Genomic DNA, 17,489 nt, shown 5'->3' with positions numbered 1-17,489 from the left:
TTGAAGGATTTTCGGCACCATGGTTGGATTTGCAGTTAGGCGGCTGCCCCCGGCTGCGGTGTGGAGAAGGGCCGGCGTAGGAGCCGAGGTGACGGTGGCCCGGACTAGAGAGGGACAGAGGAGCCAAGCAAGGCTACCATTAAGATTCAGGGTTAGATTCTACGCTCAAAGACTGCTTTTGGACTTTTGCCTGTTTTTTTTTTTTTTTTTTTTTTTTTCTTGAGAGAGAGAGAGCGAGCGAGCAGGGGAGGTGCAGAGAGAGAGAGGGAGAGAGAGAATCCCAAGTAGGCCCCACACCATCAGCGTGGAGCCGGACGTGGGGCTCAAACCCACGAACTGTGAGATCATGACCTGAACTGAAACCAAGAGTTGGGCATTTAACCGACCGAGCCACCCAGGCGCCCCTTTCCTGCTTTCTTTTTTGTTTTTGTTTGAAAGAAAATCAATGCAGAGTATCTGAGACCTACACGCAGGTGTGAAGAACACCGTCCAGGCAGGGATCCAGGCTCAAGAAGAACCAAAACATTTACAGCCAGCTCACGCCCCTGAGAGCCTCCCAACTCCCAGCCCCAGACCGCCCACCCCCGAGAGAGGGTCACCTCTGTCCCGAACTTGTATCCTTCTCGCCCCTGTGTTTCTTCCTGCTTTTACAAGTCCATGATCCGGTTTCGAATCTTTGCAACTTTGTATAAACGGTATGTAGCTGTTTTCTGAGACTTGCTGCTTCTCTCGCTGTAATGGTTAAACAAACAGATTTATGGTCGGAGTTGGAGCAGGGTGGGTCCCTTCAAGAGATAATCAAGTAGTAATAATAATATCATCCACACTTGCAGAGCCCTTCGTAGGCCAGCTCTACCCTAAGGGCATTATGTAACTCAATTATCACGAATGTGCTAGGAGGTATTATTGCTGTCCCCTTTCGGCTGGGAAAACTGAGGCACAGCAGCTGTACATAAGGTCACCGGGCTGGTGGAACCGAGCTGAGCCCAGCAGAGTCACACGAGACTTGGGGGTGGTCAGGTGGGGAGGTGAGTGAAGCTGGTTCTTTTCCACCCGCCCGGGCTGCCCCTGGAGCTGGGCCCTGCGTGGTCCGGGGGGCGGGGGGCGGGGGGGTGGGGGGGTGGGGGGTGAGCTGTGCACTGAGGTCCAGCACCCTCCCTCTGCTCCCCACAGGAAAGGGACAGACCCCACGTGGGGACAAGGCGGCTGGGGTCTTCTCTGCATCCTCCCAGCCTCAGGGCCACCCGGCCTGGGCAGGTCCCTCCCATCCGGGCCCCCTCTGTGAGGCTGCCGCCCCCCCTCCCCCCCCCCCCCGGCCACGGTCTCACATAGCCTGCCAGACCCTCCCAGCCTTTTCGTGGCCACTAGAACCACTTCCGCTGGCCCCCCTGGCAGGCAGGGCGGCCGGCATCGTGCCCACTTGGCAGCCCGAGACCCACACTGCGAGGGAAGAATGGGAACAGCTTCTGGAATCAGAAGGGCCTGGGCTGGGGTTCTTGCACCTCACTGTCTCAGTTCCTCCATCTGTAGAGTGGGCCTCCTCACCTCCCCAGATCGCCGAGAGGGCTGTGAAGTGTTCGCGCGGTGCTTCCCTGGTGCGGGACCTGGCACGCGGTAGTGACAGCAGTGACGGCGGCGAGGACAACTCCTCTGCCCGCCTCCTCCCTGCCGAGCGCTAATGAGCCCAGCCCGTTAGCGCTGAGCTGGACCGGGACCCCGGCGCTGGCTCAGCGCCTGTGCGCTTACACCGAACCCCACGCAGACTCCCAGCGCAACAGCCTGTGGGCTCGGAGCCCCCCTTTTCCTGCCTCTTCGGGACCTGAGTGGGGGGTGATGGCATCATCATCCCTCCCCCCCACCCTGGGCCAGGGGCCCGATTGGCATCAGCCGGGAGCCCACGCGGCACAGCCTGAGCCCGCAGCAGATGGGGAAAGTGGGGGGGAGTCGTGTTCTTCTGATTCAGACACTGGCGTGGGGAGGGGGCCGCACACGATCTGGAGAGCCCACCTCCTCCCTGGCCTTCCTGCCGGCGGCGGAGCTGGTGGCTCCGACAAAAGAACAGCTTGCACGCCCGCTCACCGCAGCGTCTGTGTAAATAGCACTAGACGTCCTGTTCCTTCCTGCCAGGCCCCTTCTCCCTCCGCGGGAGGAGGACGCTTTGCTAGAGAGCGCCAGAGGTATCGGCTTTGCCCGGCCCCGCTGCTGTAGAAAATTCAGAAGGACCTCTGCCTCAGTTCCCCCATCGGTGAAATGGGGACAGTAAGAGTACCAACCAAAAAGGGCGGCTGTGAGGACTGAGGAGTAAATACGCGTGCAGTGCCAAGGATGGGCCTGGCACGCGGTCTCACTCAGATGTGTGCCCTTCGTGCCAAGCTTGGCACTGTCAAAAGAGGGAAACTGAGGATAGAGGGTGCCGGAGCCCAGAACACCCAGCCAGAGCCCCCCCCCCCCCCCGCCGGCATTGGTCCAGGGAGGCTTCTGGAGGTAGTGAGCTCTTCGTTGGCCGACATATCCAAGGCTCACAGTTTGCATTCTGCTCTCATAGTCCACGAGGGCCTGTTACTGCTCTCTGCCATCATTACGTCTGTCCTGGGGCTGATCGTCTCCATTTTACAGAAGGGGAAACTGAGGCTTCGTTTTTAGTCACCCAGAGTCAGGATTCGTAGGCACCCAGGGAGTCAGCAGGAGCCCTCCAGATAGGACATGGGAGGTTCGTGTAACGGGTGGGGTCAGGTGCGCTGGAGCTGCTCATCCCTCGCCCGCCCACCTCCCTCGGCCTGCAGCCCAGCCCAGCCCGGCCGGCCAAGCAAGCGGCTACACAGAGGACGGACGGATGGATGGCTGTGCCCTCTTATGTGGGACGTGGTGGGGGATAAAGGTGGCTTGGTCTGGACCCTTCTCCTGCCCACCGTCATTTAATCCTGACCACAGCTCTGCAAGCTGGGCATTCCAAGCCCTTATTTTATAAATGAGGGAAAATGACCCCAGAGAAGTTAGCCCACCTGCTCCCATTCTCAAGGCGGAGTGACAGAACCACGCGTCAGTCCCCCTCCCCCAGCTCCTCAGCGTAAGGTCCTGGCAGCTTCTCTCAGGCACCGCCCTCCCCCACCCCCAGCGCTTTGAGGCGGGGGACACGTTTACCCCCTCATCACACGGCCAGAAAACAAGGCTCAGAGAGGCGAAGGGATCCACCCAGTCTCACCCAGCAAGTGGGCTGGGCCAGTGGGGGCCAGGGAGGGCTGCTTGCCCCAAGCCGAGGGGCCGTCCCTGCGAGGCACAGGGCACCTTGGTTGTCCACTTGACCCTCAGCTGTCTCTCCAGCACCCCGTGCCCTGCCCGCGGTAGGCGCTCACCGTTTACTCGCTCACTTACAGATTCGTGAGAACTCAGTGAGCTCGGGTCTGGGGCTAAGCCTGCGGACAAGGCCCGGGGCTGACTGAGCGGGAACGGCCTGGGCCTCTGGGGATGTGGAGGAAGCCAAGGGGACAGAGAAGGTCTAATTTGGCTCCTAGAAGCTCACTGAATTATTAATTTTCTACTGATGCTCCCGTTGCCTGCCAGAGACTACCCCCTCCCAGAGTCTGGACGTGTGGCCTTGCCTGCCTTCTTCCACCCCAGAAGGGGCTTCCTCCAGCAGGAGAGGGGGAGGAGAGCCCCCCCCCCCCCCGCTGGCTCCTGTCCCAATTCTCCTGCCCCCTGGGGGTCTTAAGACAGGAAAAAGGGGACTCTAAACACTTCGTCCTCACCCCAGGCAGGATGAGGGTGTCAGAGACCAGCTTAGAACACTCTGCCCTAGACAGTAATTGCAATAACCAGGCTCTGTTCATTGGCGTTAACTGCCCAATCGTCCCCCAACCCTTCTAAATACATACGCTTGTCCCCTGTTGCTTGTGAGGAAACAGGGGTTCAGAGAGGTGGAGGCATTTGCCTAGGGTCACACAGCAGATTGGTTCTTGAGCTGGATTTGGGCCCCGGGTTGTCCGACTCCGGAGCCTGTGACTTGAACCACATGCTACTCTGGAATGGGCGCACCATTGCAGCTCTATTCCAGAAGCCCCTGGTTTGTGCCCCTGCATCTATCTGCCCAGTGCCCACGCAGAGCCTCTCACCGTCTTAGAGAAGCTTGCCAAGTGAATGAGTGAAGACTATCCATTCCTTTAAAGACCCATCAGTGTCCAGTCTTTCAGTTAAGAAGGGCTCAGCAGTGGCTCTCAGCCCCGATGGCAACATCAGACCCACCCAGGGGAGCTTTCAGAGCTCTCCACTGCCGGCCCCCGACCCCACCATAGGCTGACATGTTCTTGAGGTCAGCTCACCATCACTTTGCATATGGAGATGCTGAGGCTCACCTGGGGTCAATCACCAGGGGTGGGTGGTAGGCATCTCTGAGCCCCGTGTCTCTTTCCTTCCTCCCTGCAAGTGACCTCACATGCCCCCCTTTTTTTTCTGCCCCGTAAGCAGCAGGAGCTCCCGGCCCGTGTGAACTTCTCAGCCGCCCCAGCCCCTGCGCCCGCGGTGCCCACCGCCCTGCACTCCAAGATGGATGAACTGGAGGGCCAGCTGCTGGCCAAGGTGCTGACCCTGGAGAAGGAGCGCATGGCTTTGAGTCACAGCAGCCACCGGCAGCGGCAGGAAGTGGAGAAGGAGCTGGATGCGCTACAGGACCGCGTAGCCGAACTGGAGCACGGTGGGTCCTGGGCCCCGCAGAGGGCATAGCAGGCGAGGCCTTGGTTCTCAGATGGGTCCTCAAAGTGGCAGATTCACTCGAAAACGTTTTTATGCTCTCCAGAGGCTAAAGCTAGGTGGGATGGCGGGGGAGGAGGCTGCAGAACCCAAGAGGGTGAGAATAATTGGGGAGTATCATCAGGATTATTATTTTTAACGGTTAGCGTTTTCTGGCACTTACGTTCTGGGAGTGGGCTAAGTACGTGACACGTCAGCTGGGTTAACCTTCACAAACCACACAGGGATGGTGTGTTATTATCCCCATTTCGCAGAAAAGGAAACCGAGGCTCAGAGAGGTCAAGTGACTTGTCCAACGTCACACAGCCAGTGAATGGTGGATCTGAACCTCAAAGTGGGTCTCCTGCCAAAGTCCGTGCATTTAGCCACCCCACAAAATAGCACCTTCAGTGAATCCAGATTTTGTCACTTGTTAAACACCTGGGCCTGGCGCTTCCAGGGGTCAGGGTAATGGGTAGTCCATGGGTATGAGCATCAAGGGGACCTGGCTCCGGGCTCCACAGCTGTCACTGGCTTGCGCTGAGACTTTTGAATTTTGCTTCCTTTCCTCAGGCCTCGTTTTTCTCATCTGAAATACGGGGATTTAGGACTCAGGAGGTCTCAGGGAACTTTCATCTTTGAAACCTTGGGAGGAGCATCCTGTAAGAGGCTTACAGACAAGTTAGGGGGGATCCTGAGTAATTATCTGGGACTAGCTTAGATGGGGACAGAAGTTTCCGAGAAGGAAATCCAAGAGGCTGAAGGAGGTGAGCCTCAAGCTAGTCCTTGCAGGCAGAGGTAGAGTCAGTTGTGGAGTGGAGGGGCCATAGCAGGGGCACAGCTGAAGGCAAGGCTTGGCCTGGTGGGTTTCCGGCTGGAGCACAGAGACAAGAAAGGCAAACTCATCCCTCCTCAGTCCTGCCACTGGCCCCCCTATACTGCATCTTCTAAGGGATTGGGGGAAATGCCCCCTCCAGCGGCTGTCGGGCAGAGAAGAGGGAGGCAACTAGGCTAGATGTCTGTATGCCTGTGGGCAAGTCCCTTCTTGGGACTCGACTTCCTCATCTATGAAACAGGCTTCAAGGGACCGTCACCGAACCCCTTCCTCTCTTACCATGATGCATCATCACATCAGCCTTTACCCCAAGCCCCAACCGAACCTGGGAACCTGGGTCCACCATTCCCAGCCCTAACCCCCTAACCCCAGCCCTCAACAACCAGCTGGAGGAGGGGAACTCCTATCCCAGAGGTGGGTGTGGTGGGTGTCACCCCCCTGCCCATAGAGATGGCGACTCCCCAGTCTGCCCCTGCAGAAAGCCCTCTAATACTTAAGGCATAGAATCCCTGAAACTCTGTGCCGCCCTGGATATCAAGGAATCCCAGGATGATCCTGTTCAGATCCCAGCTTTGCCACTTAGTAGCTGTGTGGCCTTGAGAAGATCACCTAATCCCTCTGTGCCAAGGTTGCCTCATCTGTAAACTGAGGATTATAACAGTGTCCACCTCATAGGGCTGTCATAAGAATGAAGGAGGTCATGTATGTAAAGGCTCTTAGGACAGTGCCTGCCATGCAGAAGGCACTGTAGAGTGCTTGTTAAATAAACAGGCAAAGAGGGGCACCTGTGTGGCTCAGTTGGTTAAGCGTCCAACTTTGGCTCAAGTCCCGATCTCACAGTCTGTGAGTTCAAGCCTCGCATTGGGCTCTGTGCCGACGGCACAGAGCCTGCTTTGGATTCTCTGTCTCCCTCTCTCTCTCTGCTCCTCCCCTGCTCATGCTCACTCCCTCTCTCTCTAAAATAAATATTTAAAAAAGTAAACAATAGGCAAAGAAGTCCAAACAATGATCATTGGAATAGTTAACATTTGTCGAGCATTTACTCTGGGCCAGGCCCTTTACATAGTTTGTCCCACTCAACCCTCACACAAGCCTGAGAGGGAGGAAATGTTATTTATGCCATCTTACTGAGCAAACTAGGGCCGAGAGAGGTGAAGTTGAACCGTGGAAGGTCATGTGGCTGGGAAGTGTGGAGCCCAGATTTGAACTCAGGACGTCTCAGGTCCAGAGCCCTTGGACCTTAACCACCCCCGTCAACACAATGGCAGGGTAGAAAAGGCTGCAAATGCATCCGGTACATGGCAGATGCCCAGGGACTAGTAGCCCTCATTCTATAGTCCGCGCTGCCCATCCCCATCAGTGGCCACTGATCCCCACCATGACCACCTTGCCCACCCCCCTCAGGGTCCTCAGCCTACAGCCCCCCAGATGCCTTCAAGATCAGCATCCCCATCCGCAACAACTACATGTACGCCCGCGTGCGGAAGGCGCTGCCTGAGCTCTACGCCTTCACCGTCTGCATGTGGCTGCGGTCCAGGTCGGGTGGCAATGGCCAGGGCACACCCTTCTCCTACTCCGTGCCCGGGCAGGCCAATGAGATTGTGCTGCTGGAGGCGGGCCACGACCCCATGGAACTGCTGATCAACGACAAGGTGAGTGGAGGCTGGGCAGAATGGGAGGAAAGTGGGGGGCGGGGTGACCCTTCCAGGAGCACCTGCACTGTGCTGGGTCCCTTTCAGTTCTCCTGCTCAGCAGCTTCAGCACATATGAGATGCCTACTGTGTGCCGGGCTGGGTTCTAGGAGTACAAGGACAAGCCAGACCTGGGGCTGGCTGCAGAGGGGCCTGGATCCGAGAGCTGTAAGTGATGGCATGTCCATTTACAGAGGAGACCTGTGGGGCTTCCCCAGTGACCCAGCTGTAGGAACATGGCTACAGATGTCTGTCCCAGGGCGCTGTCTCTCTCATGGGCAGAGAGAGAAGCCAATGAGGCCCAAGGACCTACTTGGGGAGGGAGCGCTGGTGGAGTCCTTGCCCCCGTCCTCCTCTGCAGCTCCCCCTCTGCCGCCCTCCTCATAGGGAGAGTAGAATGGGCCATGGTCAGGCCTGAACGCCGGATTTGAATTCTGGTTCTGCTGCTTACCCTCTGTGTGACATTAGACTGGTCACTCACACGCCCCGTGCCTCAGTTTCCTCATCCGCCAAGGAGGACTGGCAGTAGTCTCTACCGTGGGGTTGTGGTGAGAAATGAGTGGCTTACATACATGTAAAGGGGTGTGAGCAAGCCTCGCATTTAACGAGCTTTGAGCCACGTAAGCTGTTATTATTCCAGGCCCAGTGCTCATAAGCACTTTACTCACATTATCACCCTTGACCCTCCCAACAGCACTGGGAGGTAGGCACCCTTATCACTACCATTTTGCACATGGAGAAGCTGAGGCTCAGAGAGGGCAAAGAATGCACACAGGCCCACACAGCTGGTGAAGGGGTGCTGATGTGATTCACGGTTTGGGGCTGCAGAAACCCCCCGTGAACCCCTCCACCGTTCTGTGCTTGGGCCACCCATCTGCCCCATGCCTGGACCCCCCAGCCCCACAGCCCTCCCTGCGCCTATCTGCAGGGCAGGACAAGGACATGGGGGAGTGGTGTGGCAGGGGCACGGTGATTGAGCAGAAGAGGGAGTGTCTTATCACCCTCATTCCCCTCAAATATCCTCCTTCGCCTGCCATATTGCTTTGGGATTTGCAGCCATGGTGGTCTTTTAAGACCCCCCTGGAAATGTAGGCACCACCTACCACACCCACTCGTGACCAGCCCACAGCCTATAGATCTGCTAGGAGTGGTTGTCACCCATCAGAACCCAGCTCAGCAGGAGGTGTCTTTCATGGGTGTCCTGGAGGAGGATGAAGAAGAAGGAGATGGGCCCAGGGGACAGGAGTTTCTCTTGTAGCCCAGTAGGTCTTAAGAAGCCTAGGGTAGCTGGACAACATCTAGATCCTGCTGCCACGTCCCCTTCGTACACCCCCTGGCTGCCATCCTTGGCCCTGCGCAAGCTCAGCACTCAGGTCTCCGTGGAAAGGATTCAGCACCCTGGACAGGGCAGTGAACAGCGCTATTCCAGGAACTTCAAGAGTCCTTTTGAGGGTCAACTTCAGGGATTACTCCGGTCTCCTTTGATTCCAGCCTCTTAGCCTTTGCTGCCACTGTGCCCCCAACTTGCTGGGATGGTCAGATGCATTGTCCTTCCAGATGTGTTCGAATACCGTATCTGCTGTTCCCACACCTGCCTCTTCCTATGGGCCTTCACAGCCTCTGTACCTCCCACATGGCCCCTGGTCTTTTGTCTTGTAATGTTGCCCTGAAGCTCTTCCCTCCCGTGCAGACTCAGACTCATTTATAGCTGAGACCGGATCCATATCCCCAGTGTCCAGAACAAGGCCTGGCCCCAAGCAGGCCTCAGATAGTGTTGTATTCAAGTGTGATCTCAGAACTAGGTGATGAAAGAGGCCCTCGGGAGTCCCAAATCCACAGGCAGCAAGTACCTTTCATCTCACGGGCCAATTTGAATCAATCACCAGCGGCTTTCCCAGAGCCCCGTGGTAGGAAAGATCCCGAGGCTGAGCCTAGGTTCGTAATTGATTAGCCACGTCTGCCTTGGGTGGAGGAGCCAGAGCTGGCCACACATTTGCCACCCTTTGCCTGACCTCCTTACTTCACAGATGAAGACCTGAGGCCCAGGGAGGAAAGAGCAGCCTCCCCAAGGTCCCACGGGAGGTTGGTTGGGAGAGCCAGGGTTGGGTGCCAGTGCCCAGCCTCAGAGTCCAAGGCTCATTCCGCCACTGCCAGTGTGAGCCCAGCTGCGTGCCAGGCACTGTGTGAGGTGTTCAGAGATGGTGAGATGTGGCTCCCGCCCTGCACCCTGTAAGAGGGTGAATAAACTAGCTGGAAACACCTGAAAACCAGTACCAAAGAGTCCCTTGTGATCTGGCAGAAGCTGCCTGGTTGAGTTGTGGGGAAAGAAGAAAAAGGGGTCCGAAAGATGCTGGGCTGGGAGGAGCGGGAGGGTCAAGCCTTGGGCCAGTCCCTGGAGAGAAGAACACGGGTCTCCTGGTCCCCCCGCCTCCTCACTGGTCCAGCCTTGGGACTGTGGCACCTCTGACCCGGGGTCGCGGGACCTATGTCCAGGTGGCCCAGCTGCCTCTGAGCCTGAAGGACAATGGCTGGCACCACATCTGCATCTCCTGGACGACGAGGGACGGCCTGTGGTCTGCCTACCAGGATGGGGAGCTGCAGGGCTCCGGTGAGAACCTGGCTGCCTGGCACCCCATCAAGCCACATGGAATCCTCATCCTGGGCCAGGAGCAGGTAAGGCCCAGGGTGCTATGGGGGCATGAGGCCTAAGTAAGATAGCTCACTCACCCAGGGCCCCTGAGAAGGAGGGGTTAGGTAGAGGGACCCTAAGAGCACAGCAGTGATCACTCAGTCTGACCCAGCCATTCTGCAGGTGGGCAAACTGAGACCCAGAGAGACTAGAGACCTGCCCAAGGGGCTGGAACCTTGGGGACAGGCCTGGAACTTGGGGACGGGGCTAGAACTTTGGGGATGGGGCTTCAGCAGGACCTGGGCCCTGATTGAGTCAGCCTGCCTGTCTTTCCCCCTGCCTCACTCCATGTCTCTCTCCTTTCTCTGCTCCTCTCTTGGCCCAGGATGCCCTGGGTGGCCGGTTTGACGCCACTCAGGCCTTCGTGGGTGACATCGCCCAGTTTAACCTGTGGGACCACGCCCTGACACCTGCCCAGGTCCTGGGCATTGCCAACTGTACCGGGCCACTGCTGGGCAACGTCCTTCCCTGGGAAGACAAGCTGGTGGAGGCCTTCGGGGGTGCAAAAAAGGCTACCTTTGATGTCTGCAAGGGGAGGGCCAAGGCATGAGGGGCCACCTCATCCAGGGTCCCTCCCTTGCCTGCCATTTTGGGGACCTTATTTTGGGGGCACACATTCCCTCCTCAGCCTACCCACACACTGCCCCCCCTCCTGCCCTGCTCCTGGCCGTGCCTCCTGTTTCCCCCACCTATACCTACACCTCCAGAATGCCCTGCCCTGCTATGGCTGTCCCCTACCCCCACTTGGACGGGGACAAGCAGCTCAAGCCAACAGGTCAAGCCTGGGGTGAGTCCAGGACCTGGTGGAGGGTGGTAACAGTGCCCACAGCTCTGTCTGCTCTCTTGGCATTAGACTAGAGCTGTCTCTTACCCCCACCCACCCTGGCCCATCAGCCATGTCTGATTCCGCTGATCTCAACAGCACATCCCACCGGGTTGGGGGGGGGGGGCGGTGGCGGGAAGGGCCTGCTATCTCAGTGCTCCTGTCCCCCATGCAACAGGCCTGGCCCCATCCCCTTCAGGGCCACAACAAGCTCTAGAGCTGTCCCCTCAGCCTAGAAGGGCATGACAGAGACATAGGAGACTCAGACTCACCCCTCCTCCATCTTCCCACCAGTTGCCCCTGAAGGGGCAATGGGATCTTGATGGAGCCTCCCGCACCCTCTCTTCTTCCTCTTTCCTTGTTTCTTTGTGTGCAGTGGTTTGAATGTTGGTTCCATGCCTGGCCCACCCCCCCCCCCTCAATTTCCAGGACATTCCCTTCCCGGCTCCAGCCTGAGGGATCAAGACCCTAGGAGGCCAAAAGGCCATAGTCACCCCTTGTGCTCGCCCACATGTGTGCTAAGTGGCAGGTCCCCTCTCCTCCTCCGTGCCCAGGACAGGACCTGGGCCACTTCAGCCTGGCCTAGGAGCAGCTTGAGGCAGAGGCACTGCGCCCTGGGACCCAGGCTATGGCAGAGTCGCATTACCTAGCCCTTCTGCATGGCCCTGCAGCCTCTGGGGGAAGGAAGGCAGGGAGGAACTGAGCAGGCAAAGAGGGGAGAAGGGTGGAGTGGTGTGCAGAGCGCTGGATGAGAAGGAGGAACCCATGGTTCCTAGCCAGCCCCGCTGCTAACCTGCTGTGTGGCCTTCTGTAAGTCCCTGCTCTCTCTGGGCTCATCTTCCTCATTTGTGAGCTGAGGCCCTTGCTGTGGTCATTGCTGAGAGCTCTCCAGATCAAACGTGAGATTGTCTATGATTCCACATGGACAGGGTGGGGCCAGCCTGAAGCTGCCTAGCAACCAGGGGACGTAGCAGGGGTAGATTCTGAGAGTTGGCAGCAGATGGGATCATGGGCTGGGCATGGGTCAGGGTCAGCAGCTGGCTCCAGAGAGTCAGGGGCCAGGGCAAGGGACTAGGCAGACCAACTTCATGCACAGATTGTAAAAAACAGCTTTTCTGGATTCCAACGCCGCCCCCCCCCCCCCCCGCCGCCCCGCCAGCCTGGCACCCTTGCCTGTTTGAGAGTGTCTCACCCTGAGTCCTCACCGATTCCCCCAAGAGAGTAGAAGGATGTAAAAGCTGAGTTAAAGCCACCCAGTCTGACCTCTTGCTTGTATAGCTGGGGAAGAGCTCAGAGAGGTCAAATGACTTGCACAGGATCACAGAGCCCAATGGGGCAGAGCCAGGACTAGAACCCAGGGCTTCTGAATCCCTCTTCAGGGCTCTTCCCCTCCTATGCCATTCCGCCTGTCCACGAGTGTCTTCGAGTCCAGCCTTCGCCTGAGAGGATGGACGTTTGGGAGGTCAGAATGCTTTCCAACACGAACATCTTCCCTGATGACGCACAGAAACATCTTGGCGTCCGGCCCCGCCAGGAAGCAGCGGGGAGGACAGGTGTGATCTCCAGGCACTCTGGCAGGAATGGAAAGCTGAAAAGGCAGGTGTCCCTTCTGCCAGTCACCTACCAGGTGTCTGGGCAGCTGCAGGCTACCGGGCTCGAGCAGGTACAGGTGCCTTTTGTCCCGCTTTCTGTTCCCCGTCTCTGCTCCCCGCCAGCACGTAACCTGAGGCATGAGCTGTAGGCTGTGGGGCCGTTGCTGTGGAGGCTTCTCCAAAACTTGTTGCCGCCACCTCCCAGATCCTTGTTTCCATTTCAAGAGCACAGATAGACCGTTGGGCACCTGCAGCCCAGCTCCCCCTAGAAGCAGCGATGGTGCGCTTCTGCCAGAGACTGCTGAGACCTAGGTTGCCCCGGTAACAGCCAATGACATCAGCCCAAGTGCTGGGTCAAGCGTCTCTTAATGACATATGCTGTTGCTGGGGTGACAGCGGAATTCAGAACTCAGATTTCGGGGACACTGGGCCTTATTGGGTTTCTGTTATTGTTTTTAAGGAAGCAGCTTTTGTGGAGGCCTGGGGGGAAAGAAAGGGTCTTAGGAGGAAAGTGACAGAACTTGTTTGATGGCTGAGCCCACCCAGAGGCGTCCTCCCAAGTCCTTTATGCTTTGCCATGGTCATAATGAGACATCTGACCTCGGTCCTGTGCTGAGTCACCCTGGTCAGCCCTCCAGAGGGAACAGGAACAAACCCGAGGCGTCAAGGTGCAGACCGTGAGTCCGGGCCATCGGCGAGTGGCCTGGGTGACTATTCCCATTCCAGGAAGATGCAAGCCTGGTGTCCCCACCCCTCCTTCATCCATGGACCGCTCTTCACCTCTGCCCAACGCCTGCCGTTTGGACTCCAGTTTTGGTCTTGTTCAGCGGCTCCTGGGCACAGCCGAGAAGACAGGGAAGGAGGAGCTAGAAATGTCGCTCGGTTGCGTCCCTGAGCTGCTGTGGCTAACGACGGTGCCGGGGCCCGTGTTCCTTACAACCTTGTCAGGTGCTGCGCTGAGCACCTCGCATCATCTCATTTATCCTCCCAACACAGTTATGAGGTTGGAACGGTTTGGGGCCCCGTTATACAAGGGAGGGAACTGGGGCACAGAGAGGTTAAGTAACTTGCCCAGTGTCAATCAGCTGGCAGAAGATGGAGTCCAGCGTTCAAACCAAACAGGTTGCAAAGGCACGGGCACCCCTGCTCTCTGTAGGGAGTGACATTTATCATCATTGCTCCGGGTGGATTTTGGCCTGAAGAGATGCTTGACCCCATTCACTACCCTCACAGGGTTTGTGATGGAGGCAGAGGCCCGGGATGGGCTGGCCCCAGGGCCAGGGTCCCCTTGGGTGAGGCCATGGGAGGGGTCTCAGCCCCTTCAGGGAACCTGTGCCTCTGAAGTGTGCCCGCCACCTCAGCCCTCCTGGCTGGAGTTTCCAGGAGAAATGAAAGGGAAGAGGAAGCTGGATAGTCTCCCAAGTGTCCCAGGCAGGGAAGGGGGAAGATGATGTTTCTCAAACTCCTGCTTTGGGCCAAGCCCTGCGCCAGGTGCTTCACAGCTCTTATCTGCCAGATCTCCCCACCTTTGTGGCACGTTGTACCCCCAGTCAACATCCCAAGGGGGCCGATCACCTTGCCATAATTGTGCATGACCTTGGACCACAGCTTTGGGCAGGAAGGATTCTTCAAGAGGCCCACGGCTTGTTTTACAGATGAGGGAAGGTGAGCGCCCCTCAGGGCCACCCGGCCAGGACCCTTGGAGACCTGATCTCAGCTTTCTGACTCCCCACCACGCAGTGGCCCCTACCCCCGCCCCCCCCCCCCCAAATTGGGTCCCTGCTCCTCTACATTTCCCAGCACCTTGCCCTGAGCAGACTGGAGAAGGGGTCCCCTCCCAGAGATGGGATCGTTCTCTTCCCCTCTGTCACAGCTGCCTGCCACCCCAAATCCCACCTCACCCCTGCCGGGTGGGGAAGGGGCTCGTGTGGGCCCAGGCTGAGCAGTGAGTGAGCGCGTCCAGCTGTCCGACACTGTGAAACTATTGTACCCTCCTGGTGACCCACCCACCGCCCCCTTCTCCTTGCCCAATTTTGTACATAAAGTGACATGAGATGCAACGTGTGTGTGTGTGTGTGTGTGTGTGTGTGTATGTGTATGAGCTATGTCATGGGTTTTTGTTACTTTTTTGTTTTTGTAAATTTGAATGTTCAAAATAAACAATGTTTACTCCGAGGCTCTTCTTCCAAGGGTGAGCTAGCCTGGGGTGCCGGGCGGGACAGAGCAGGTGGTACATTGATGTCCCACAGCCGCACCCAACCCCACTTTTGCCTCTCAAACGAAGAGTCCTGCCAGCTCCCGGGTGCAGACACACCCCGTTTCCCAGGATTTATGCAGGAAGGATGTAAGTCCCACATGCAAAGTGTCCCAGTTCTGATAACTGGGCTTTGGCCTCATTCCCGACATCCCATCCCCACCTCGTGCCCCAGTTTTGGGAACCAGGTCCCTGACTTGTTCCCTGAGACCCAGTCTGCCTGAATCACTTGCCTGGACCCCCAGAGCCTTGCTTCCCCTGGGTCCTAGAGAGATGGGGTAGGAGAGAGGGAGGGACTCGGTTGTATTTCAGCCTGCCCCTGCTCCACAGTCTACCTGTGACTCGTCCGGCCTCTAGGCTGGACTCTTAGTGTCAGAGTCTGCTGCCCCCACGCCCCCTTCCAGCACCCACGCTACCCCCAGGAGGCCTTGGTCTGGTCCCCAGCCCTCCCTGTCCCATCTTAGGGGCGCGGCCTCCATTCTGCTCCATCAATGTCACTGCTCGTGGCTGGGCCACGTCCTCAGACAGCCCCTGTGAAACGCCAAGGGCCCAATCGGGTCGGGGGGGGGGGGGTCACTCCAGTAGGACATGCCTTCCCAGACTTTTCCAAAGTTTCCCAGATTTCCCACCTAAGTGACCTCACCCCGTGAGGACCGGAGGGGATATAGCCGGAGGCAGCACCTGAAACAGGAAAAACGTATCTGAGGCTTGTCTGAAGAGCTCATGTGCTTCCCTTCATTCTCCGAAATGAATCCAGGTTTGTTTGAAAATAATGCTTTTATTTTTTTTTTAATTTTTATTTTTTTATTTTTTAATTTTTTTTTTCAACATTTATTTTTTGGGGGACAGAGAGAGACAGAGCATGAACGGGGGAGGGGCAGAGAGAGAGAGGGAGACACAGAATCGGAAACAGGCTCCAGGCTCTGAGCCATCAGCCCGGAGCCCGACGCGGGGCTCGAACTCACGGACCGCGAGATCGTGACCTGGCTGAAGTCGGACGCTTAACCGACTGCGCCACCCAGGCGCCCCTTTAAATTTTTTTTTAACGTTTATTTTATTTTTGAGACAGAGAGAGACAGAGCATGAACGGGGGGAGGGTCAGAGAGAGAGGGAGACACAGAATCTGAAGCAGGCTCCAGGCTCTGAGCTGTCAGCCCAGAGCCCGACGCGGGGCTTGAACTCACGGACCGCGAGATCATGACCTGAGCCGAAGTCGGCCGCTCAACCGACTGAACCACCCAGGCGCCCCTGAAAAGAATGCTTTGAATTACTTTCCACCGAACAGAACGAAGCTGCCGGCAGATACTTTGTTTATCCTCTCTTGTCCTGATTTACTTACAAACACCCTCTCTCCCTCTGTCCCACTCAGCAGGCCGTGCCCAACCCCGGTGTCATCCCTCTGCCCACCTGCTTCGTGCCAGCACCTGCCCAGCTGAACCCCGAGGCAGAAAAGCATGGGGCTCTCTGACCCGCGCTGACGCTCCTTTTAAATCCATGGCCGGAGATCTCCAAGAGGCGTTTCTGCCCACCCCACGATCTTAGCACCTGCCTTGTGTGAGGGGCTTGCTCGCCAAAATGGCTAAAGAATCATGCCCTCCCTCTCTCCTCGGACCGCCTGGAGCCCTGCCCCCTCAAGGGTGCCCTTACCCCATAGCCCACTGACGAAACCAAGCGATTGTCACCTCCCCAAGGGTGTCCCCAAAGCTGCACATTCTCTGACTGCCCTCCTGCCACTCGGAGGGATCTGTCCCTGCCCTTATTAGGGGTCCTTGTGTACCCCTTCGCCCTCTCAAGAACGTCTCTCCTGAATCACCGACTTCGCCTTGTCTGTTTCATCATTCCAACAGGCTTGTGAATATGCCCTTGTATCTCAAACAAAATTCCCCCACCCCAAGCCAACACCCTCCTTCAGCTCTTGGTCTCTCTTTGCTGCTTTCACTGCAAGCCTTCTTGAAAAAGCCGGTGTGTCAGGGTCCCCAAGACCACCCACCCTCAGGTTGGATGATTCCCTGGAAGGACTTGTGGGACTCAGAAAGGCTGTTCTCATGGTTATGGTTTGTTACAGCGAACAGAGACAGAGGAAAAAGGCACATGGGGCAGAGTCCGGGAGGGACCAGGAGCAAGCCTCCAGGTGTTCCCTTCTGGTGTGTGTGTGGGGGGGGGGGGGGGTGTCACGGACAATGCTTCATTCCCCCACCCCCAGCAACGATGTGTGACACCTGTACAGAAAATCATCATCCAGGGAAACTCACCTGAGCCTTGGGGTCCAGGGCTTGTACTCGGGGTCAGTCACGGAGGCACGAGGACCTGTGTGAGCCTCACTCAGTCTCCACCCCACCCCACGGCCCGCCACCAGGGGGGTTAAAACCGATACAGGGCCCCAGGCAAAGAAAAACAGGTGCTTCCCATAAATCAGTTGGGTATCCTACATTCTCTGATAGGACCCTTATTGGGCAAGATATTCCAAGGGCTCACATAGCAGCCACTAGCCAAGGCGCAGGCCTTTGGGGGGTGGGGGGATGTGCAGGGTTTGAGCACCCTAAGGTGGCCGGGGTAACCCTTTATTGCACACGGGGTCCACAGTCTTTCTGCCACTCACTCCTCGCGTTCACTCCTTCGCCGGTTCCCACTCCGCCATCGCCCCCACAGCTCACCAAGATCACTGCTGTCAAGGCCAACGGTGACCTCCACGTTATGAAACTTCATGGCCAGGCCTCTGTATTCATCTGCGTTGAGCTCCCAGCTGCACGGACACATAGTTAACCCTTCCTTCCTGCTCCAAAGATTTCCTTCTCTTGCCTTTCCACCCACACCTTTCTGGGCCACCTGGCTGGGCTCAGTCAGTGAAGCGGCCACCTCTTCATTTCGGCCCAGGTCAAGCCC

At 57.5% G+C, this 17,489-nt stretch overlaps 1 protein-coding gene across 1 annotated transcript in view; it reads left to right on the top strand.

Moving 5' to 3' along the window:
* NPTXR (neuronal pentraxin receptor) overlaps positions 1–14,524 on the top strand; it is a 28,946-nt gene extending 14,422 nt beyond the window's left edge. The window contains exons 3-6 of the mRNA XM_043564303.1: positions 4,459–4,687; positions 6,962–7,209; positions 9,742–9,921; positions 10,263–14,524. Of these exons, the coding sequence (XP_043420238.1) occupies positions 4,459–4,687; positions 6,962–7,209; positions 9,742–9,921; positions 10,263–10,487 (882 nt within the window). The 3' untranslated portion in view covers positions 10,488–14,524. The remainder of the gene's footprint in view (positions 1–4,458; positions 4,688–6,961; positions 7,210–9,741; positions 9,922–10,262) is intronic.
* Positions 14,525–17,489: the final 2,965 nt, after the last annotated feature.

Source organism: Prionailurus bengalensis, chromosome B4 (genome assembly GCF_016509475.1).
Source record: "Prionailurus bengalensis isolate Pbe53 chromosome B4, Fcat_Pben_1.1_paternal_pri, whole genome shotgun sequence".
NCBI classification, from domain to species: Eukaryota; Metazoa; Chordata; class Mammalia; order Carnivora; family Felidae; genus Prionailurus; species Prionailurus bengalensis.
Note: the sequence above shows the minus strand (reverse complement) of the source record. Positions and strands in the feature narration are given on the sequence as shown.